The sequence below is a fragment of the Mastigoproctus giganteus genome, chromosome 4 (genome assembly GCF_048544385.1).
Source record: "Mastigoproctus giganteus isolate SK-2022 chromosome 4, ASM4854438v1, whole genome shotgun sequence".
NCBI classification, from domain to species: Eukaryota; Metazoa; Arthropoda; class Arachnida; order Uropygi; family Thelyphonidae; genus Mastigoproctus; species Mastigoproctus giganteus.
In genome coordinates, this window is record NC_143578.1 from 16,187,093 (window position 1) to 16,208,290 (window position 21,198).

Sequence of the window (21,198 nt, forward strand, 5' to 3'; positions counted from 1 at the left end):
GTGCTGGTGTTGCTGTGCCCACAGGAGGCGTGCTCTCTTGTTCTTCATTGATAACAAAGGTACGCGATGTGGCTGTCGGCGGTTGTAGCCCATTCGCAACAAAGTGCAACTAGTGGTCCATTACGGTATTTTGTTCTGTGCACCAAGGTTGTATTCTGACGTGATGTGCGACAGTGTGGCCTGTCTGTTTGCTTGCACAATTCTAGCCATCCTCCTCTGACCTCTCTCATCAACAAGTGATTTTCTTCCACAGGAATGCTGTTGAGAGGATGTTTTCTGTTTGTTGCACCATTCTCGACACACTCTTGAAACTGTGGTGCATGAAAAGTTCAGGAGAACTGCCATTTCAGAGATGTCCAACACGTCTTGCACCTACTACCATGCCACGTTCGAAGTCCGTTAGATCACCCCTTTTCACCATTCTTGCTACGTTTATATGCTTAACTGATACTAGAAAGGTTGTTCTGCTGCATTTATATCCACAGCTGTGGTCATGTGACACAACATTGTGGGACAAATCTTTTGTGTGCACAGAAGGGATGTACCTAATAAAGTGGCAGCACAGTGTATATTCATACTTTATGCAGTCCACATAGGAAATTCCATATACAGAGGTACAGTATATTGGGTATGAAACCCCAACAGGCCAAATCCTTGAAAAACAATAAGAAGAAAATACTCTGGACCATTTTGGGATTAAGGGCATTGTTTTCAAGGTAGTGCATCAGTTTTATGATATCACTTTCTGTTGTCAGTCAGTTTTTCTCTGGATAGGTCAGCAAAGTGCTTAATGATCACTAGAACATTTTTATTCCATAGGTGTTTTCCTCTTCTGCTTGGAAATTTGTTCATATCCAGCCAGTTCCTAAAATGGGTGACAAATCCCTCCTACCTACCATATGAAGTTTATCATTTAAAAACATGATGTATCAATGTATAATATTCATAACTATTATGTTTCAAAATGACTGCAGGCTGTTTTAATTTAACAGCAATGTGAAAGAGTAGCAGAGGAACTGGATAACATCTTCACACTGTGGCTATTATTACAAACAAAAAATAATTGTGAGGGCAGAACACAGGATAAAGAGTGGAATAGGAGCAGCTACATTCCTCAACTTTCAAAGAAGCTTCGAAAGTTGAGGAATGTAGCTGCTCCTATTCCACCTTCTTCTATTGTCAAGCTTCTTCTACTGTCATTGTCACAGTATTAGCATTAGCATTAGTAGAGGCATTTGATGCAAGAAAGCAAGCTTATGCAGCATCAGCCAAAAAAAAAAAAAAAAACCCACTTCCACTTCACCCCTCTGTTCGTTCAAAATACCTGTCCAGCTGAGCCTTAAACTTATTTAGGCTATCAACCTCCACTACAAGGGATGGAATTCTGTTCCACCAACCAACCACCCGCTGGCTAAAGGCAAATTTCCGCACGTCTATCCTACATCTGTCTTTCCTCAATTTGAATTTATGCTCTCTCAGGTGATTATTCTGAGCTAGAGGAAGAATCCCATCAGCATTGAGCATGCTCAAACCATTCAAGGCTTTATACACCTCTATCAGATCACCTCGCTGGTGCCTAGTCTCCAGACACAGTAATTTGCAAAACTTAAGCCTTTCTTCGTAAGAGCACCCCTTTGTTCCATTCACTAATCTTGTTGCCCTTCTTTGTACTCGTTCCAGCAGCTCTACATCCTTCTTGAAATGAGGCCTCCAGACCTGTATACAGTACTCTAGGTGTGGCCTGACCATTGCCTTATACAAGGGAATAATCACCTCCTTATCCCTGCTGGAAAAATTCCTGTATATCATTGACAATACTCCATGAGCTACTCTTGCAGCCCATCTGCACTGCTCAGAGAACTTCATATCTGCCTGCACAACCACCCCCAAGTCCCTTTCATTCTCTACCACTGTCAGTGTAGTACCACAGAGTTGATACGTTGCTCTGGGGTTGCTGTTTCCCATGTGTAGTACTTTACATTTGTCAATGTTAAACTTCATTTGCCACCTCTCAGCCCATCTGCTCAACCTTTCCAGATCCTGTTGCAGCAGCATAGTGTCAGTAGTGTCCTTGACAACCCTGCCAACCTTTGTATCGTCTGCAAACTTGGTCATTAAGCTTGATATACCATCATCAATATCATTTATAAATACAGAAAACAATAATGGACCCAACACTGAGCCCTGAGGGACTCCACTTATAACATTAGTCCACGATGAGCAGTGTCCATTGATTACCACTCTCTGTCTTCTCCCCCTCAACCACCCCTTTATCCATAGCAGCAATTTGCCTCCAATGTCACACTGCTCCAATTTGTGTAGCAGTCTTCCATGTGCAACAGTATCAAAAGCCTTTCTAAGATCCAAGTATATAATATCAAAGCTATTCCCTGCATCCAGTTCTCTTGTGACTGCATCATAGTATCCAATCAAATTGGTCAGGCAAGACTTCCCCTTAACAAAACCATGCTGTGTCCGAGCTATAACTGAAGTCTTGTCTAAATGATCCTGCAGTGCTTCTTTAACCAGTGCCTCCATTAATTTTCCTGGAACAGAAGTTAAGCTCACAGGTCTATAATTACTTGTTTCAGCCTTTGATCCTCCTTTGTGAATTGGGGTCACATTTGCACATTTCCAGTCTATGGGTACCTCCCCTGAGTCCAAGGAAGCTCTCATAATTATGGCTAAGGGTTTGCTTACTTCCTTTGCTGCCTCCTTTAATATAACTGGATAGATCCCATCCACCCCGGGTGCCTTTCTTGTGTTTATCTTCAACAGTTTCTCCTCCACTTTACTCCCAGTTATTTCAAGATTCTGTAGCTTACTGCTAGAGTTGAATACACCTCTGGCATTCCCCTCGCTGAATAACTCCTCATGTGTGAATGTCGATGCAAAATATTCATTTAGTTTGTTAGCTACCTGAGCAGGATCATCAACAGTTGACCCATCAATATCAAGTGGACCAATCTGATTCATCCCCTTCCTTCTAGAGTTTACATAAGTAAAGAACTCTTTGCTGTTTTTCTTAATTCAACACTAAATTCTAAATTCAACTAAATTCAACACACTAAATGGCCCAAGAAAGGTTCTGCCTCTCATTAATAGATATATACCGACTTTTTATGTAAGTGTATATCAGTATACATTATTATTACATGCTAGTAATAGGCAATTTTTTTTCTTTTGTTTTGTTTTTTTATTGACTATGCATTAAAAGTCTTATGGGGAGAAACATTTTAATTGTTTTATACTCAATTCGTATAGGAAAATGTTATCAACACAGAAAATGGCATGAACTACATGCAGCAAGCTGCTGCTGCTGGAGAAAGATCTGCTATGATTTATGTAGCTAAAGCATATGACTTTGGAGAAATATTAGGACAACAGTGGTAAGTGGTTTATAAAATCATTAAAATTTTCTTAAGTTATGGTTACAAAACTTTCCCTAAACAGTGTTTGGTCAGTAGGCATTCATTATAAATAAAAGCAAATAAATTAACTTATATATATGTGTATGTTTGTGTGTGCAGTTATAATAACAAAAGAATTGCAGAGAAAATAATGTGAAGGAAGGAAAAGAAAAAATGGAAGGAACGAAGGAAAGAAAGAAAAACATTGTACATTAATGCCCTACATTGGGCATTAATGCACAATGTAGAAGAGAAAAACTTTGAAAATGATATATGGTCAAAAACATTTGGGTTGAGAATACATTAATATCAGAAGTTGGATGAGTCGTCATGGTTCATCACTTCCAGGGAACAGTCACAAAGACTTATCTGGGACATAACATTTCGGTGCGTCATGCATCTGCGGGGATAGGAAGTAAAATATACTAACAAGAATATTGAAATGAATTATATCACAAATTTTGCATCAGCAGATGTGTAGAGAGTAGTCCCAACACTTTGTATGATTGATTGTAAGTTAAGTGAAAAGTTAAAAATAAGAAAAATCAAAAATTTATATAATGCAGGTAGGTGTATGTGTGGTATCTTAAAATAGGGGTAGGGAATAAAGAGGACCATATAGGAAAAGAATAGTTATGTAACATGGAATATTAATGTGTCAGAATTTATAGTTTGGTGGAGGGTGAAATATGAAAAATTACAATTACATTCATACCTGAAACTAATCCTGTTTAAAAAAATCCATTCAAAGAAAGTTTACCAGTTGCCTTCTTTTCATCATAAAGCATTTTATAGCAAATGGTGACTTCATAAAGCCGTCTGACAATATTACTGCTTTCAATGTTCAGATCAGAATTCTCTGACCTATTTTCTCTTCAACTTCTTCATGATTTCTCTTAAACATTTGTGGTTTGGGCTCTTTTGAAGAACTACTGGAGAAGTGTCATCATTATTATCATCCCTTTCTTAAGTTTGCATTTGTGCCTGCAAACTCAATGAAATTGTAGGTCATAATGTCTCTCTTCCAGCAGCCCAATCACATCTTAATTATTCACTTCCAGGTTAAGGTCCTTCACCATGTTTAAAATTTCCTCTGTGATATTTCTTTGTTTTTCTTCCTGTTGTGTCTTGCTTGCTTTCTGCTGGTAGCAGCAATAGCCTGATTCATGATTCTCCTCACATATTAATGTTTAAAGATAAAAATAATCCCCTTGATCCATAGGCTGGAGTAGAGAAGTGGTGTTTGGAGGGAAGGTACACTAACTTGCAGGTGGGAATCCACAACGTGAAAAGGATGAAAGAGTGTTGAGGATTAACAATGCCTTAAATGACATCTTTTCCATCAAATGCTTTCCCACTTCTTTTATGAAATGTTTGTGATACCAGTTCTAGGAAAATGTTTGCAGTAACCCATGTATTCTTAATCGATTTCAAAAACACTGGCAGTGAAGGCTGAAAATATTTTTGAAAAATATTTTATATCCTCTTTATATAATAACTGCTAAAAGTGGCTTTAATTTCCCATGTATACTTAAATAAACTATGTAAACTGAGAATGCATGACTACAACAGCAACAAACAATACTGAAGCAAGCCAAAACCTTTGTTTTAGAATTGAATTCTGATTTATAAGGCACATTTTATTTTCTTTAATATATATTTAAACTCAATTTTCATACATACATACACACACGTGGACTTCTAATCTCATTAATAAAGAATTTTTTTGGGATGGTCACAGGGATCAGAGCAGTGTACAGTTACAGTAATCATTTACATGGATAACATCATAGTGCACCAAAGACATGAAATTCTATATAACTGCAGATATATGTATCATTGTGGTATGTACTTATCATTGGATGTACATGAACCACATGGACAGTAATCAAGTATTAGGTATACATATATACATATAACTAATATATATCTATAATAACTGTAAGTAAATAAATAAAGAATAGAAAAAGATTGGAGTAAAAAAGAATAAAATATATTAGGTATTATCGACCAGGTACACTGCTTAGGCAAATGAACCCTACGACCATAATGTATAAACAATGATATATTGAAAGTGTAAAGGAGAAGTTTGTTACTATCGAATATACGGTTTGGTTGATCTGAGATTCTTCATTGTGGGAATCATTGTCTGTATTTGCATTACCTATATTGCTCATTTTCTGTATTTGCATTATCATTGCTAAAGATGTACAAAGTCATTTTTGGCTGTAACTTTCTTATTTCCTGGTACTAGCATTATTATTAGCCATATGGTGCAAGGAAGCCTGAGGCTTATGCTGCACCAGCCAAAAAAATTCCTGACTCCTGAGAGAGAGAGAGAGAGAGAGAGAGAGAGAGAGAGAGAGAGAGTAGAAAGGAATCACCAAGAAAGAGAAGAGTGATGGTATCCGGATGGAAGCTTGTTATAGCAATCAACCACTTGCTGACAAATTTCCACACAGCTATTCTGCAACTGCCTTTCCTCAATTTGAATTTATACCCCCTCAAATCTGAGTAAAAGGAAAAATCCCATCAACATTGAGCTTGCTCAAACCATTCAAAATTTTATAAACCACAATCAGATCACCTCACAGGTGTCTAGTCCTCCAGACACTGCAATTTATACTGTGGATTTATTGGATGACTGTTTCTACTGCAGCATGTTCAAGAGGCAACCAGATGGAGTAATATTCTTGATCTGATTATTAGCAGTGATTATTCGTGCATTAAGAATCTGCAGATAAAGGAACCACTAGGTGGCAGTGATTGCAGTGTATTGTTGTGGGATTTATTTAAAGATGTAACTGCCATCAGAGGTAAAGGGGAAGGGTTTTTGCTTTCGTAAAAGTGACTATTGTGGTCTCCAGTTTTTAAATTCTATATAGTGAGACTAACTGATGATATTATCAACAGCAAATTCTAAATGGGAAACAATCAGGGAAATAATCTTAGAAGCTACTAGGCTTTTCATACCAACTAAGAAATACTGTTCAAGGTTTAGGCCTAAATGGATGTCAAATGAACCGATGAGAATCATGACAGAGAAGAAAAATGCATGGGATGCATATAAATTACACTGGTCAACAAGGTTTTGCTAACATGGGTGAAAGTAATTTGTTAATTTGTATGTGCTGATTACGAATATGACATTAAAAAGTTTCTATTACATCACATTTTTTAGAAAAATGCAAAAACAGCTTTAAAAAAACATAAAATAGCTTCAAAATCAACGAAATCATCCAACATTGCACTCTGTACTGGTCAAATTTATTATAACATATAATTTATTAATTCATATAATTCAAATTTATTAAACATCTGAGTTGTTTAATGGTATACTAATACCACTTTTTAGTTTTATAGCCCTGAGGAGTAGATGCTCTGAGTTATTGCTATAATCCTTATTATGCGGTAGCACATTTGGACCCTACTATATTTCTGGCAGCTAGGTGCCTCTGTGAAAGACAACTTGTTTACTTACTGTCTTCAGCCCTTAATTGTACATTTTTGGGGTCAGTTTCGATTTGTAAGATCTAGTGGTAGGATGCGGTGTTTTAAAGTTCCGTTTTGGTCTTGTGCAAACTTGTAAAATTGAGCGAAAATGCCGTGTGTGCGTTAATTCGGCAAACAGTTTTTGAAATGTTTGTGGACAATTTACAGTGAAGCCGCAACATCAATCAATCACAGACAAGATGAAACAATCTTGTTATTTTTATTTTGGTTGTCATGCAGGTGGTTAGGATAAAAGGTGAGTGCTGCATATGTGCTGTATAATGAGATATGTAAATCTGACTGATAGATGAAGGGGAACAATTTTAAAATGCCTTTTGCAGTTCAGATGATCTGGCGAGAACCAACAAGTCACCTCGAAGATTGTTATTTCTGCCACACAAATACAAAGGGGTTTTCAAGGGAAAATAGAAAGTTAAAATAAAATGCCCGAACCTTCTGTCTGCAGTAAGACCAGTGCCACACACTGGAACTCCCTATTTCTCCACCTAGTCATGAAGTCACTATTCCAGAAGAAGAGCAAGAGTCGCTAGAGCCCATAGCTGCCCCCCCAGCGTCTGCCGATCCTAGTTACAATCCTAAAAATGACAAAAACCCAAATTTAATTGAGCAAAGTGACTTTAATGATTTGGTTAGGGATTTAAATCTTTCAAAGTAACAGGCTGAGCTATTAGGATCTAGGTTGCAACATTGGAATTTGCTGGCAAAAATCACGAGGATTTCTGTGTTTAGAAACCGAAATGAAAATTTGCGGGTTATTATCAAATGGCAGGTTCTCTTTGTGTCTGCAAAGACTTAAATTGATTGGTGGATGAACTAGGGTTTGAACACAATCCTGAAGAATGGAGATTATTCATTGATTCTTCTAAAAGCAGTTTGCTGCACAATAGTAATATCAAACTATCGGTCCCAGTGGCTCATTCAGTGGCTAAGAAAGAAACTTGTGATAGCATGTCATTGCTATTAAATGTCTTAAATTATAAAAAATATTGTTTAAAAAATCTGTGGTAATTTAAAAGTAATCGCTTTGTTGCTTGGACTACAGGGTGGTTTTACTAAGTGTTGTTATTTCCTGTGTTTATGGGATAGTCGAGCAGTAGAACATCATTATATTGTGAAGGAATGGCCTGTCAGAGAAGAATACATTCCCAGGAAACTCAGCATCAAATGCATCCCTTTAGTGAAACCTGAAATGATGAATAGTGAAAGTTTCGAGCACTTAAAAAGCCAGTTTCCAAAAATTAGTGATGCATTGACGGAAGGTATATTCGTAGGCCCACAAATTAGATGGCTTTTAAAGGGTGAAATCTTTGAAACTAAACTTAATGCCACTGAACTAGCTGTGTGGAAATCCTTCAGAGCTGTTTTTAGGGAATAAAAAAGTAGAGAACTATAAAGAACTGCTAGAAGAATTGTTGCATAACTATCAAAAGTTAGGATGCCGAATATTGCTGAAGATACACTTCCTACATTTGCACCTGGACTGCTTTCTGGACAACTTGGGATCTCTCAGTGACGAGCAGGGGGAAACGATTCCACCAAGATATCCACACTATGGAGCAGAGGTATCAAAGATGATGGGATCCAGCAATGATGGGTGACTATTGCTAGTTTCTGATAAGGGAGGACCATTCTGCTCACAAGAGGGAAAAATAACTGTAAGTAGTAAGATTTCCTATTTTTGCCTCCACTTTTGTGGGTTAATTGCTTACTTAAATCCAAATTTTAACTATGTTATTTTTTATCCATTTGGAATGTTTACTGGTCGCCATTTCTATTTCAAGCAATTAATTTACAAGAAAAAAAGTCAAGTACATTTAGATATGTAAAAATTCACAATTTTTGGAATAAAGGAGCACGAAGCCATAACATTAAAACATGACATGCTATGAACTTTCTACTGTCATTTTTCAGCACATGTGATTTAGTCAAAATCAGTTCATTTCATTCATGTTATCAAAAAAAAAAAGTTTAAAATTGTTAACTAGCATTATTGGGCAACACAGAAGCCTATGACAGATATAAGCTAGTCTGTAATCAACTCACAAAGGAAGTTAGGCAAGCAAAGGCAGATTATGAGAAATCTTTGGCAAAGGATGCATGGAAAAACAGCAAAGACTTTTTTTACTTATGTAAAGTCTAGAAGGAAGGGGATGAAACAGATTGGTCTCCTTGATATCAATGGTTCGACTGTTGATGATCTTGCTCAGGTAGCTAACAACCTGAATGAGTATTTTGTGTCTATGAGGAATTCTGTAGGGAAGTGGAGGCCACAAGTTTATCAAACTCTAACAGGGAGCTAAATAATTTTATAATAACTGAGAACAATGTGGAGGAGAAATTGTTGAAGTTAAACATAAGAAAGGCACCTGAGGTGGATGGGATATGTCCAGTTATATTAAGGGAGGCAGCAAAGGAAGTAAGCAAATCCTTATCCATAATTGTGAGAGCATCCTTGTTTTCAGGGTATATCTCCACAGACTGGAGATGTGCAATTGTATCCTGATTCACAAAGGGAGAACAGAGAGAGGCAGAAGACAGAGTGGTAATCAATGGACAGTGCTCTTCGTGGACTGTTATTAGTGGTCTCCTCCAGGGTTCAATGTTGGGACCATTGTTGTTTTCTATATTTATTAGTGATATTAATGAAGGTATATCAGGCTTAATGTGCAAGTTTGTACATAATACAAAGGTTGGCAGTGTTGTTAATGACAGTAAGCTGCTGCAACAGGATCTAGAAAATTTGGGTTGAGAGATAGCAACTAAAGTTTAACGTTGACAAATGCAAAGTACTGCATGGGTAGCAGTAACCCCAGAGTAATGTACCAACTGTGCAGTACTGCACTCAGGATAGTGGAGAATGATAAAGACCTGGAGGTAATTGCACAATCAGATATGAAGTTTTCAGAGCAATGCAGACAGGCTGCTAGAGCAGCTCATGGGGATCTTATGTAACAAAGGTTATGTACTACTATTTTAATTTTAAAAAAAAAAGTATTTTTTTATATATAACAAAATAGATGCATACTGTGCATTAATTATTGTTGACCCCACAGAAAACTGTTGTGAATAAATAAAAATTTTATAATATTAAAACATTATAGTTGTTTTACCTTTACTCCTGATTAATTGATAATGCCATGTTGCACATTGATTATCACGGAAACCGAGAACCCCTTATTGTTGTTTTTCTTTTCAATCTGGTGGTTGATCCCTAAAAAAGCTACCCAGATTGTAAGTATGCATTTTGTATATTAACTAGGAATTTTGTTTAGATTATATAAAAGTATATTTAGTATATTTTAGTATATTTTTACATTTAGTATATTTTTACATTTAGTATATTTTCTCATATATATTTTTTAACAATCTCTAACATGAATTTACCTACATGAGATTTAACTAGGTATGTTTATCAGTTATTCGCTATGCTTCACTAATGCTAATACATGTAGTCTAACATAATATACCGTATATTAGGTTATATGATGTATGTATAGTTACGGCAGTGGCACTAGCCCATAAATTCATGTAATAAATTTAAAAGTTATTGCCAGTGCTATCTGTATCTATATTTCTCATATAGTGCATGAGCATGTGTGCGCATATGCATACGCGCGCACACATACACTCTTGCTAGCTTGTTTTATCATATATAGTTAAATGAATGCTTGAAATTAAATTTATAAGTATTATTAATTGTTCTGATATTTCGTTAAATGTATTTGGTGAAACTTGTTAGGAAGAAACATTGGAAGGAAGCAGTTTACTGGTACAGTCAGGCTACGGTCATGGACGAATTGGATGAGGGAGGCGAATATGATCATTGTATGGATGATCCGCACTATTTATTACTTGCACGACAGGCAGAGTTATATAGAGATGGAGGATATGGTCTTCAGAAAGACCTCACAAAATCAGGTAACATTTTCATCTTATTAATGTTAGTATCAATAGAGGTAAGTGATGCAAGAAAGTAAGCTTATACAGCATCAGCCAAAAAAAACAAAAAAAACAAAAAAAAAAAAGCTTCCCACATCACTTGTCTGGCCCTTCTAATTATTTATCTAGTTTCTCCTTAAATTTATTCAAACTATCCACTTCTACAGCACCAGATGGAAATTTATTCCAACAATCAGCTACCCACTGCCTGAAAGCAAATGTCCACACATCTGTCCTAGAACCATTCTTCCTCAGTTTAAATTTATATCTCCTCATATGTTGTCTGAGCAGGAGAAAGGATCCCATGGATGGTAAGCATAGTAACATGTACTTAACTAAATTTACCCTTAAATAGTGTTTTTATTTGAAGACATTTCTTTTATGATCCATTGGCCACAGCTAGCAATGAATATCATAAGTGTAATTGTGTGAAAAATTATGCAGTAGCATAATTTTTCACATAATTACAGTAAATCCACGAAAGTCTTGCTAGTGTGCAAGCGATCAACCACAAGTTCCAGTCAATATCTGAAAAGTTAAAATCCCCCATTATAAGACAATCTGTTTTACTGGCCCATTCTATTCTCTGTACAGTTGTTCGTTGTACTTATCAATCAGGCCTATAACACATTCCTACTCTCATTTTTGCTTTCCCATTGCTTATGTCACACCAAACTCACTGAACATTGCACTGTTCACCCATGTCAACTGGATGCACTGCCTTAGATTTTATGTGTTTCTTAACTAACAGCATAACCCCTCCCTTCCTATCCTGTACACATTTAACTCACCAAATTCAAATTTTGCATTCCTATATCTGTGTGACACCTCATCTCTGATATCCCAACAATATCTGCCCTTACGCTTCAAATTCGTCAAATTTATTTACTATACTCCTAGCAGGTGGTGTACATGCAAGTATACATCCACCTTAGTTACCCTAACACAGCCCATGTATTTACTTGTTCCGTGATGACTCCCAGCAGTTCTTGAAATCCCCAGCAGCTTGTTTTCCAGACTTCTGCTCATTTCAGTAGAAACATTGCAAGAATCACTTTCACCTCTGCCTGCAGCTAATGTTAATCTGTTAGTCTGTGAATCTCCCGAAGCTAGCAGTTTTCCATCACCTAGTACTGCCTTGATAGTATCAGCAAATATTTGCTTGTAGAGGTGTAGGGAAAGGTTGAATATTTGCTTGTAAACAGGCTATTTTAAGACAGCACTTGGAATAATATGTCCAATAATGGAGACTGCACTTAATAAAGACATTAAGCTTCTTGAAAAGGTCTAAAGATGGCAGTGTACTTGCTGAGATTGGCAAAAGTGTGTCCATAAGAGGAGAGACTTTGAATGTGTGTGCTACAGGGTTTGGTATCTACACACTTTAGAAGGGATCTTATTGATGTCTATAAGGCTCTGAAAGGATAAAGTAAAATGAATGAAGGCAAAATTTTTGCTGTTATGAATGATTCCAGAACATGGAGCCATAAATTTGAATTACGGGAAAAGAGGTCTGGATTGTGGGGAGTTTTCTTGTAGCTCATGCAGTATTACTACTGGAATAAATTGCATCTGTGGGTTGGTTGAAGCTGACAGCCTGGAAAATTTCAAACAGAGCTGTATAGGTTAGTTGGATTCCCTGCTCAAGTAGGTGAAGAGAGAATTACACAGGTAATTCATTTAATTTTTATTATTATTATTTTATTTATTTTTTTTTTTTTTGCTAGTGCAGCAAAAGACTGGGACTTCATTGCATCACATGGCTAATACTAAAACTAATACAAGCATTACATTTTAACTTTTTTATTTTATCAGTGTGGCATTTCAGCATATTTTAGTTGGAAACATATACTTGGATCGTTGAATAATATAATTTTATGCATAGCAAACAAAAAAGGAGATTTATAGAAGGTGGAAGAAAATAAAAATAAAAAAACTACACCAGAAGAGTATCCAACTCAAATACCCGAAGGTCTGAAGTAGGCAGCCATTCCTGAACGGAGGAATGCCACTTTGAACTAGGAGAACCTGTGTACTCTCTATGGACAGTTATAACTATAGATAGTGTAAAGAATCATTGTACAGTCTCTCCTCCATTTATCAATCAACAAAAGTTGAGGACCTATCAACATAAAATCTGAATAGATAATGTAGCCAAGAGAACAGCACCAACCTACATCCAACTAATTTCTTACAGAAATTTCCAACCTAATCCCAGTCTGCATGCCCTAGCACCGGAAAAGATGTCACCTCTTCAAGTGGAGTACTCAAACCAACAAAGGTTAGGACAGTGACAGAAGAAACAACATAACCTCGTTATCTAGTTCCCAGCAATTGAGACTTACAGTAGACTTTCCAAATTAATGAAAAGATAGGCATTCCCATTGCGGACACGAGTGACTTCAGACATTGTTCCTGTTGTTCGAATCGGCATTACAACACATTTAATATTTTACTAATTTTTTCTGTATTTTAACAGAGAAAATTTATTCTTTTAACAGATTTAATTTAGTTTTTTTATTGTAAATATTCAAGCTAGAATAAAATAACTGGTACAGTGTTTTCCTCTCAAATGCAAGCATTTTCTGTTTACACTAAAGTTCACAGTTGTAAACAATGATTTTGAAAAAGGCAAAGAGTGGGAAACCTACAATTGCATTCCTGTCAAAGCTGTTGGCTGAAACTTCTGTCCATCCACAGATCCACCTCATTTTACAACCTGATGGTCCTTTTGCATCTTCATCTAAAGTTAAAACTAACTTATTAGCAACTTCCTTTCTTCTAACTCTTGCATCGATTATCTTTGTAAATTTCCTACCATTCCAAAAATGTTTAATCCCTTCCTCTTCTGGAAGGGAAAGTGGTAGAATTCCGAACAGTTGTAATGCCAAAAGGTTTCTAGCCCTGATTGCTTTCTTGACTTGTGCATATTTTTTCCTCTTTAGACTTAGTATTTCCACTGCTCTTTCTCTCTCGGCCCCGAGTGCCAAGCGATAGTGTCCAAGCGATTTTTCCTAAGTGATATATAGTGCTCTTTCTAAGCGATTTCGTTATATTTTCTTTCCAGTGCTTTCCTCATCCTTATTTCTTTATAAGTGGTTCTGTACTTAACAGATCCTAAGTAAGAACCCAGAAAGAAAAATCACCTTTCTTTTCCTAGTATATTTATTAATTTTCGCACTAACAAACTAACCTCTCCAACCGCTTGGCCACTAGGTGGCACCGCTCCTGCCTCCACGTGGCGGGGCTGGAAGTCTGGGAGAAGAAATCCACTCTCCCAGGGCTAAAAGGAGCAACGATGGACAAAAATAAACAGTCCTCGTGTGGATCTTATGATTCAGAACTGGACAAACATAACCCAGATCATGACGACACAAATGTGTCCCATGCTAAGAGACAAAAAAAAGAAGGAATGGATAAGACCACACCACTCTTTCTAATACTACACTCCTCCACAGACCAACCATTGAGTAAGCTGTCCCCATTTTTGATACAGAAATGTCTTGAAAATGTGGCTGGCCCTCCAAAAATGGTTCGGCGATTAAGATCCGGAGATTTATTGATCGAAATGACCGAACATAGACATGCTGAGAGGCTATTGAAAATATCTACTTTCGGTGGAATCCCCACGAAGGTTACCCCACATGCCACCTTAAACTCCTCTAAAGGGGTAATATCAGAGTGGGATCTATTAAACGTATCAGAGGATGAACTTGTGCATGAACTAAGAGATCAAAACGTGGTACAAGCTAAAAGAATTGTTATTAAAAGAGATGGAGAACCTACTCCCACACGGACGGTGATTCTAACATTCGAAACACCAAATCTACCTACTTATATTAAAGCTGGTTATCTTAGATGCCAAGTAAGACCATACATTCCAAATCCAGTCTGGTGCTTTAAGTGCCAAAAATTTGGTCATTCCCAAGCTGTCTGCAGAAGTATAGCCACTTGTGCTAATTGCGGATCAAAAGAGCATACACACACAAACTGTAACACTGAAGTGCAAATTTGTCCTAACTGCCATGGTAACCACTCTGCCTTCTCTAAGGAATGCCCTCAATGGAAAAGAGAAAAGAATATTCAAAAATATAAGATTGAGCAGAAAGTATCCTATCAAGAAGCTAAAAAACATTTTGCAGTACCTGCTAAGTCACCTACATATGCTTCAGTTACCCAACGGCTACGCTCAGTAGAAACTCAGACAGACTGCTCAGTCCCTCCAAATATCTCAATATCTGGTTGGGCTAAATCGCTCCTCTCGTCATCAAAGGAAAAACCTATTCCTAAATATGCTACTCGAGAAGCAAATACTCCTGTAACAATACCTCCGGATAAGAAGCCTAATGAGAAACCAAATGAACGAGCCAAGACCCCTGAAAGAATCAACACTACTAAATTTATATCCGATACCATGGATATTGATGAAAAGATAGATGAAGATGACTCAATTCTTGAGATTCATCCAGAGGATGACATTGACACCGGTAGGCCAGTCTTCCCAAAAAAAGAAAAAGCAAAAGTAGACAAGCGCAAACAAAAAAATCCGCCGTAAGAAACCAAACCCTCCTTTTAAAACCAAACAATGCAGACAGTGATTCAATGGAATTGTCGCAGATTTCGTGCTAATTTAGATGACCTCTACGATCTGCTAAGTGAATATAAGCCCGTCGCAGCATGCTTACAAGAAACAAACCTGACGAATGCAGTATCTATAACAGTTAAACGCTTCACCATGTATAGAAAAGATAGAAACTGCTCTAATGCATCACACGGAGGAGTAGCGCTGTTAGTAAACTCTTCAATTCCCTCCAGACCTGTTCCCTTGCAAACACCGTTGGAGGCAGTTGCAGCCTGTATCACCATTGGCATAACGATAACATTAGTCTCATTGTATCTGTCACCAAACCACGCTTTCACCCTGGCTGATTTAGATGACCTAGTAGGACAAATACCCGCTCCTTTCTGTATTCTGGGTGACTGGAATGGACATAACCCTCTATGGGGTTCTCAACAACTTGACTGCAGAGGGAAAATAATTGAGAAATTCTTGGATAAACACAATCTAACTATTTTAAACACAGGTGATCACACATACGTTCATGTACCATCTGGCTCAAGCTCTGCCATTGACCTAACAGTATGTTCTCCAACAATATTTCCTCTCATAGACTGGACAGTTACTGACAACCCTCTTGGTAGTGATCACTTTCCGATCATCTGTAATTTCTGTACAAGTTCTCCTCCGATCAACAGAATTAGAACAATCTGGAAATTTGACAAGGCCAACTGGGCTAAATATCAAGAAATAGCTCATTTAGATTCCACTATCATTGCTACTGACAAGATCGATTCTGCAGTAAGCTATATCACAGAACGAATAATGACAGCAGCTGAATCCGCTATCCCGAAATCATCATTGAAAATCCGACTCCATCCAAAAATGTGGTGGAACGAAGCATGTAGCATTGCTAAAAGAGAAAGAAATAAATCCTGGAATCAGTTTAGAAAACATCCAACCACAGCCAACCTCCTACAGTTTAAAAGAGCAAGGGCTAAGGCTCGTTATATAAGACGGATAAGTAAAAAAGAAGCATGGGCACGCTATGCTGCCACAATAAACAGATTCACAGATACTGCTACAGTCTGGAAAAAAATCAAACGTATCAATGGCAAATACCCACTTGTTACTTCCCCAATTCTATTTCTGAAAGGAAAGGAAATTTCTGAACCCGAAGAACTTGCTAATGCATTTGGCTCGTCTTTTGAATCTCTCTCAGCTGTCTCCGCCTATGAACCAGGCTTTCAGATGCTAAAACGCGATACAGAAAAGTATAAACAGAATTTTAATACCGCTCTCCAACATTCATACAATCTGCCGTTGACCATGACTGAATTGCTTAATGCGCTCACAAAAGTGAAAAACAGTGCTCCAGGTCCTGATGGAATTTATTACTCAATGATTTCCCATTTAAGTGAAAGATCATTAAGTGCTCTCTTACTACTCTATAATAGAATTTTCTTAGAGGAATATTACCCCACCAGCTGGTGCCATTCTTATGTGCTAGCTTTCCCGAAACCAGGAAAAGACCACACAGACCCAACAAACTATCGACCTATCTCCTTAACAGGTTGCTTGGGAAAAACAATGGAAAAAATACTTAACACCCGACTAACGTGGTATTTGGAGACTCAAAACATTCTGAGTCCAAGCCAGTATGGTTTTCGGAGAAGTAGATCGACGCTCGATCTCATTATCAAAGCAGAAGCAAATATTCGGAACGCCTTTCTAAGAAATGAGCACTTTGTTATGATATGCATTGACATCGAGAAAGCATTTGATACAACTTGGCGTTATGGGATTCTTCGGGACTTACATAAATCTGGTCTTCGGGGTCATCTCCCGAAATTCATTCAGAACTTCCTATCTAACAGATCCTTCCAAGTCCTCTACCACTCGTCACTTTCTGGCACATATGTTCAAGAAGAGGGAGTGCCCCAGGGCTCAGTGCTGAGTGCAACACTTTTTGCCATCAGGATCGATTCTATAACTAATAGTATACCTAACACAGTTGATGCATACCTGTATGCCGATGACCTTGCCATCTCATGTCATTCTCAAAATATGCGACTTATTGAGAGACAACTACAAGTCACCATTAATAGAATAGTCTCTTGGGCCAAAAACAATGGCTACAGAATTTCTAAACCGAAAACAACTGCAGTACACTTCTGTCGTAAACGTACATTGCATCCTGATCCAAACCTCCAGTTAGACTCCCATTGTATTACATTTCAACCAAGCACTCGTTTTCTTGGTATAATACTTGATAAAAAATTAAACTTCCTTGAACATATAAAATATATTCGTACCAGCTGTCTTAAGAAACTAAATATTCTCAGAGTAATCTCCTCTATGTCATGGGGTGCAGATCGGTACATGTTGCTACATTTATACCGCTCATTAATTAGATCCCGCTTAGACTATGCATCCCCTGCATACGCCTCAGCCAGGCCAAGTGTCCTGAAATGGCTTGATCCCATTCATCATAGTGCACTTCGAATAGCACTGGGTGCCTTTCGTACATCTCCCATATTAAGTCTATATACGGAAGCCAATGAACCGCCGCTAGACCTTCGGCGACAAATTCTTCTCCTAAATTATGCCGCAAAAATCAGCAGCTTTCCACATCACCCGATATGGCAATATCTCTTCAGACCAAAATGGGAAAACCTCTATCGTACTAAATCACGTCTCAACAAACCATCTGGCATTAGGCTTCAAGCTATAAACACTATCTGGGGAATCAGCATGAATAACATAATGCAGGATACTAGCATGCAAATCCAGCCATGGCAAATACCCACAATATACGTTGACAGATATTTCCAGAAATGGGGGAAGAATAATCTTCCAGATATTAACATCAGACAATTACATCTGGCCCACTCAATTCAGTTTAGGAATTATATGCAGATATATACAGATGGATCCAAGACTGCCAGTAAGGTTGGTACAGCTGTAGTCCTGCCGGATGCTATCATCGCGAAACAGCTTCCCTTAGAATGTAGTAATTATACTGCTGAGTTGTATGGTATTTTACTAGCCCTGGAGAAAATAAAAGAAGCCTCATATACTCAATCCATAATATATACCGATTCATTAAGTGCCGTGAATTGTATGCAAAGTAAACGCCCCAACAGTCATCCTCTGGTACAACAAATCTGGGCTCAGTTAATGGCAATTCATGCCCGTGGTCACCGCATAATTTTTTGTTGGATTCCTGGTCACTCTGGAATCCCAGGAAATGAACAGGCAGATTTAGCTGCCAAAAATGCTTCAAATCCTATTTCTTACAATTTCAGGACACCTTATGTTGACTATAAATCCATTATACAGCAGACCTCTAAAGAACAGTGGAAACATATATGGGAAAAAGAAATAAATAATAAACTTTTTGAAATAAAGAAAGAACCCAAACAGTGGCGCTCCAGTCTGAGAGGAAATAGAAAAGAAGAAACTGTACTAGCACGACTGCGCATAGGTCACACATACCTCACTCACAGTTATCTATTAAGAAAGGAAGATGCCCCACAATGCAGTAACTGTTCATGTCCACTCACTGTAAAGCATATCGTTATCGAATGCCCGCTATATCTAAGAGAACGAAAAACTGCCTTCTCCTTACTTTTCAAAAATTGCAATCAATTAACACTACGTAATATTCTGGAAGATCGTCAAGATATGGATGACGTTTTTGTTTTCCTAAAATCAATTGATAAATATCACCTTGTTTAAATTTTTATCAGAATCAGCATCAACAGCAAAGATATACTAGTCAGAAATCAGTGCATTATAGCCACAGTTGCTGATGCACCAACAAACCTAACAACAACAACAACAACTTTCTCTCTCTCACACACATGGAAATTTGCCATATCTAGCCAATTCCTAAAAGCAATGCAAATCTTTCTTTTCTAGTTATTGTCTCACTGCATTTACATGGCCTCTCTGCAGATTAATGGTGAAATCCTTCAACCATGACTCTTACACAGTGGTGAGCTGTGAATATTTTAACAATGGGCTTGCACTTTTGCTGACTTTTTGATATGAAACATCCTTTTTGGGGGGGGGGGATATCTACCGAGTGAATGTGATCGGTCACGGAAGTGACGTCATTCGCGCTATCTGCCAGAGGCGCTTCCCACACTCAAACCACTAGTCGTGTGAAGCACTCATTAGTGGTATGATTAGAGCGCGTGACATTTTACGTGACCAGTACGATATCTGGAGTTCTAACTTTTTAGAATTTTTGAATAGTATGACGTCACAATCATACTTCCTGCAGTTACTCCTGCAGTAAGTATGATTGCAAGTATTTGTCATATGACTGCAAGAATACAAAGATTTATCAACAATTTCTTTTTTCCTCGCATTTTCGCATACGCAGCTGTTCGGGGCGTGTAACATTCCATTGTTAGGTGCCCCGAACAGCTGCGCATGTCCTTTCAACTAAGATCGGGTACCTCAATTGATGCTGTTTTCAGACACATTTAGATACGTTGCAGTAGCAAGTATACATCTCTTACTTTAGTTATCATAATGTATATTGTCTACCAGAAATTATGGATATTTGTGAATGATCAATAAAATATTTACAGTACAAAAGCTCTTTTATTTCATAATCAATATATACAAATCAAAATATCTAAAAGAAACGCAAAGGATGTTTCACATAAAACCATCCACCGCGTGTGCTCGGCAGACGCTCAACTTTTTTATTCCTTTTTTTTTTTTTACAACTAGGGAAATATAATGGATATGTTTTTTCATGATAAAATTTTAATTTTGTGAATAAAAAATAACACAAAATATTTCCCATATCACAAATAACAAAAACTGTTATTTTTCCCATATCACAAAACATTCCGAAAATATAAAAAATATTACATAAAAAAAAAACTGTTCTAGAAAAGGTACACAAAAATCACAGATTACATGAAAAAAAATTATTACACAAATATTCAAGAAAAATTTATTCTAAAAATTGCCATATACAATTTACTTCTTTATTAATATTTGTTGTCGTTCTTCTGCTTTCCTCAATAGCTGAGTGATTACAAAGGAATGATTTGACATAACGATCCGGATCAAATTGAAGCAATGGTTTCCATTTAGATGTATGGTCATCATAATTAGCAGCGTGTTTAATTGTCAACATTCATTCATTCATTCACTCAATATTATGCATTGCGCTGAAAGCTTGCTCAGTTTAAGCACTGCTAATCGCAGTGGTTTCAAAAATATTTCTGGCTTTCTTAATTGAAAAGGGAATTTTACTCGATTTTAAAGATAAACTGTTTTCCACAAAATCTCTAATATCATTAATATTTATTTCATATTTCATGATTCCATACTTTCAATAAGTGGGTCCCACTTGTTGAAAGTATGGAATCAGTCTGCCTAACTTGCCTTCACTGACAAACTGTAGTACTTATATGATGATGTTTCTCTCTTATCAGCTGTTCTCTCTCAACAGTATTTTTTTTTTTTTTTTTTTTTTTCAAAATAACTTCCTTCACTTTTCATAATTTGATTATCATTTTTGCACAATGTGATATTAGACTGCTAGTATGGTACAAAGATTGTTTTTAATTCTACTAGGCAGTTTCAGCAAGTATAGTACCTACCATGATTGTTGTCTTCTTTAGTATCTTATGCTATCATCTTTAATTTTTTTTTTTTGCATTATTTTCTGTTGTCTCCTCTTTGTTTTTATTATTTTTCAAAAACTTCTCAAATGTTAATTGTGCTTGAGTAAAATTTGTTCTTAAA

The 21,198-nt window shown here is 37.1% G+C and overlaps 1 protein-coding gene across 3 annotated transcripts in view; it reads left to right on the forward strand.

Moving 5' to 3' along the window:
* LOC150086435 (eukaryotic elongation factor 2 kinase-like) overlaps positions 1-21,198 on the forward strand; it is a 138,900-nt gene that overhangs the window by 110,479 nt on the left and 7,223 nt on the right. For all 3 annotated transcript variants that reach the window (XM_090372574.1, XM_090372577.1, XM_090372575.1), the window contains 2 exons: positions 3,265-3,389; positions 10,663-10,841. In XM_090372574.1, the coding sequence (XP_090228700.1) occupies positions 3,265-3,389; positions 10,663-10,841 (304 nt within the window). The remainder of the gene's footprint in view (positions 1-3,264; positions 3,390-10,662; positions 10,842-21,198) is intronic.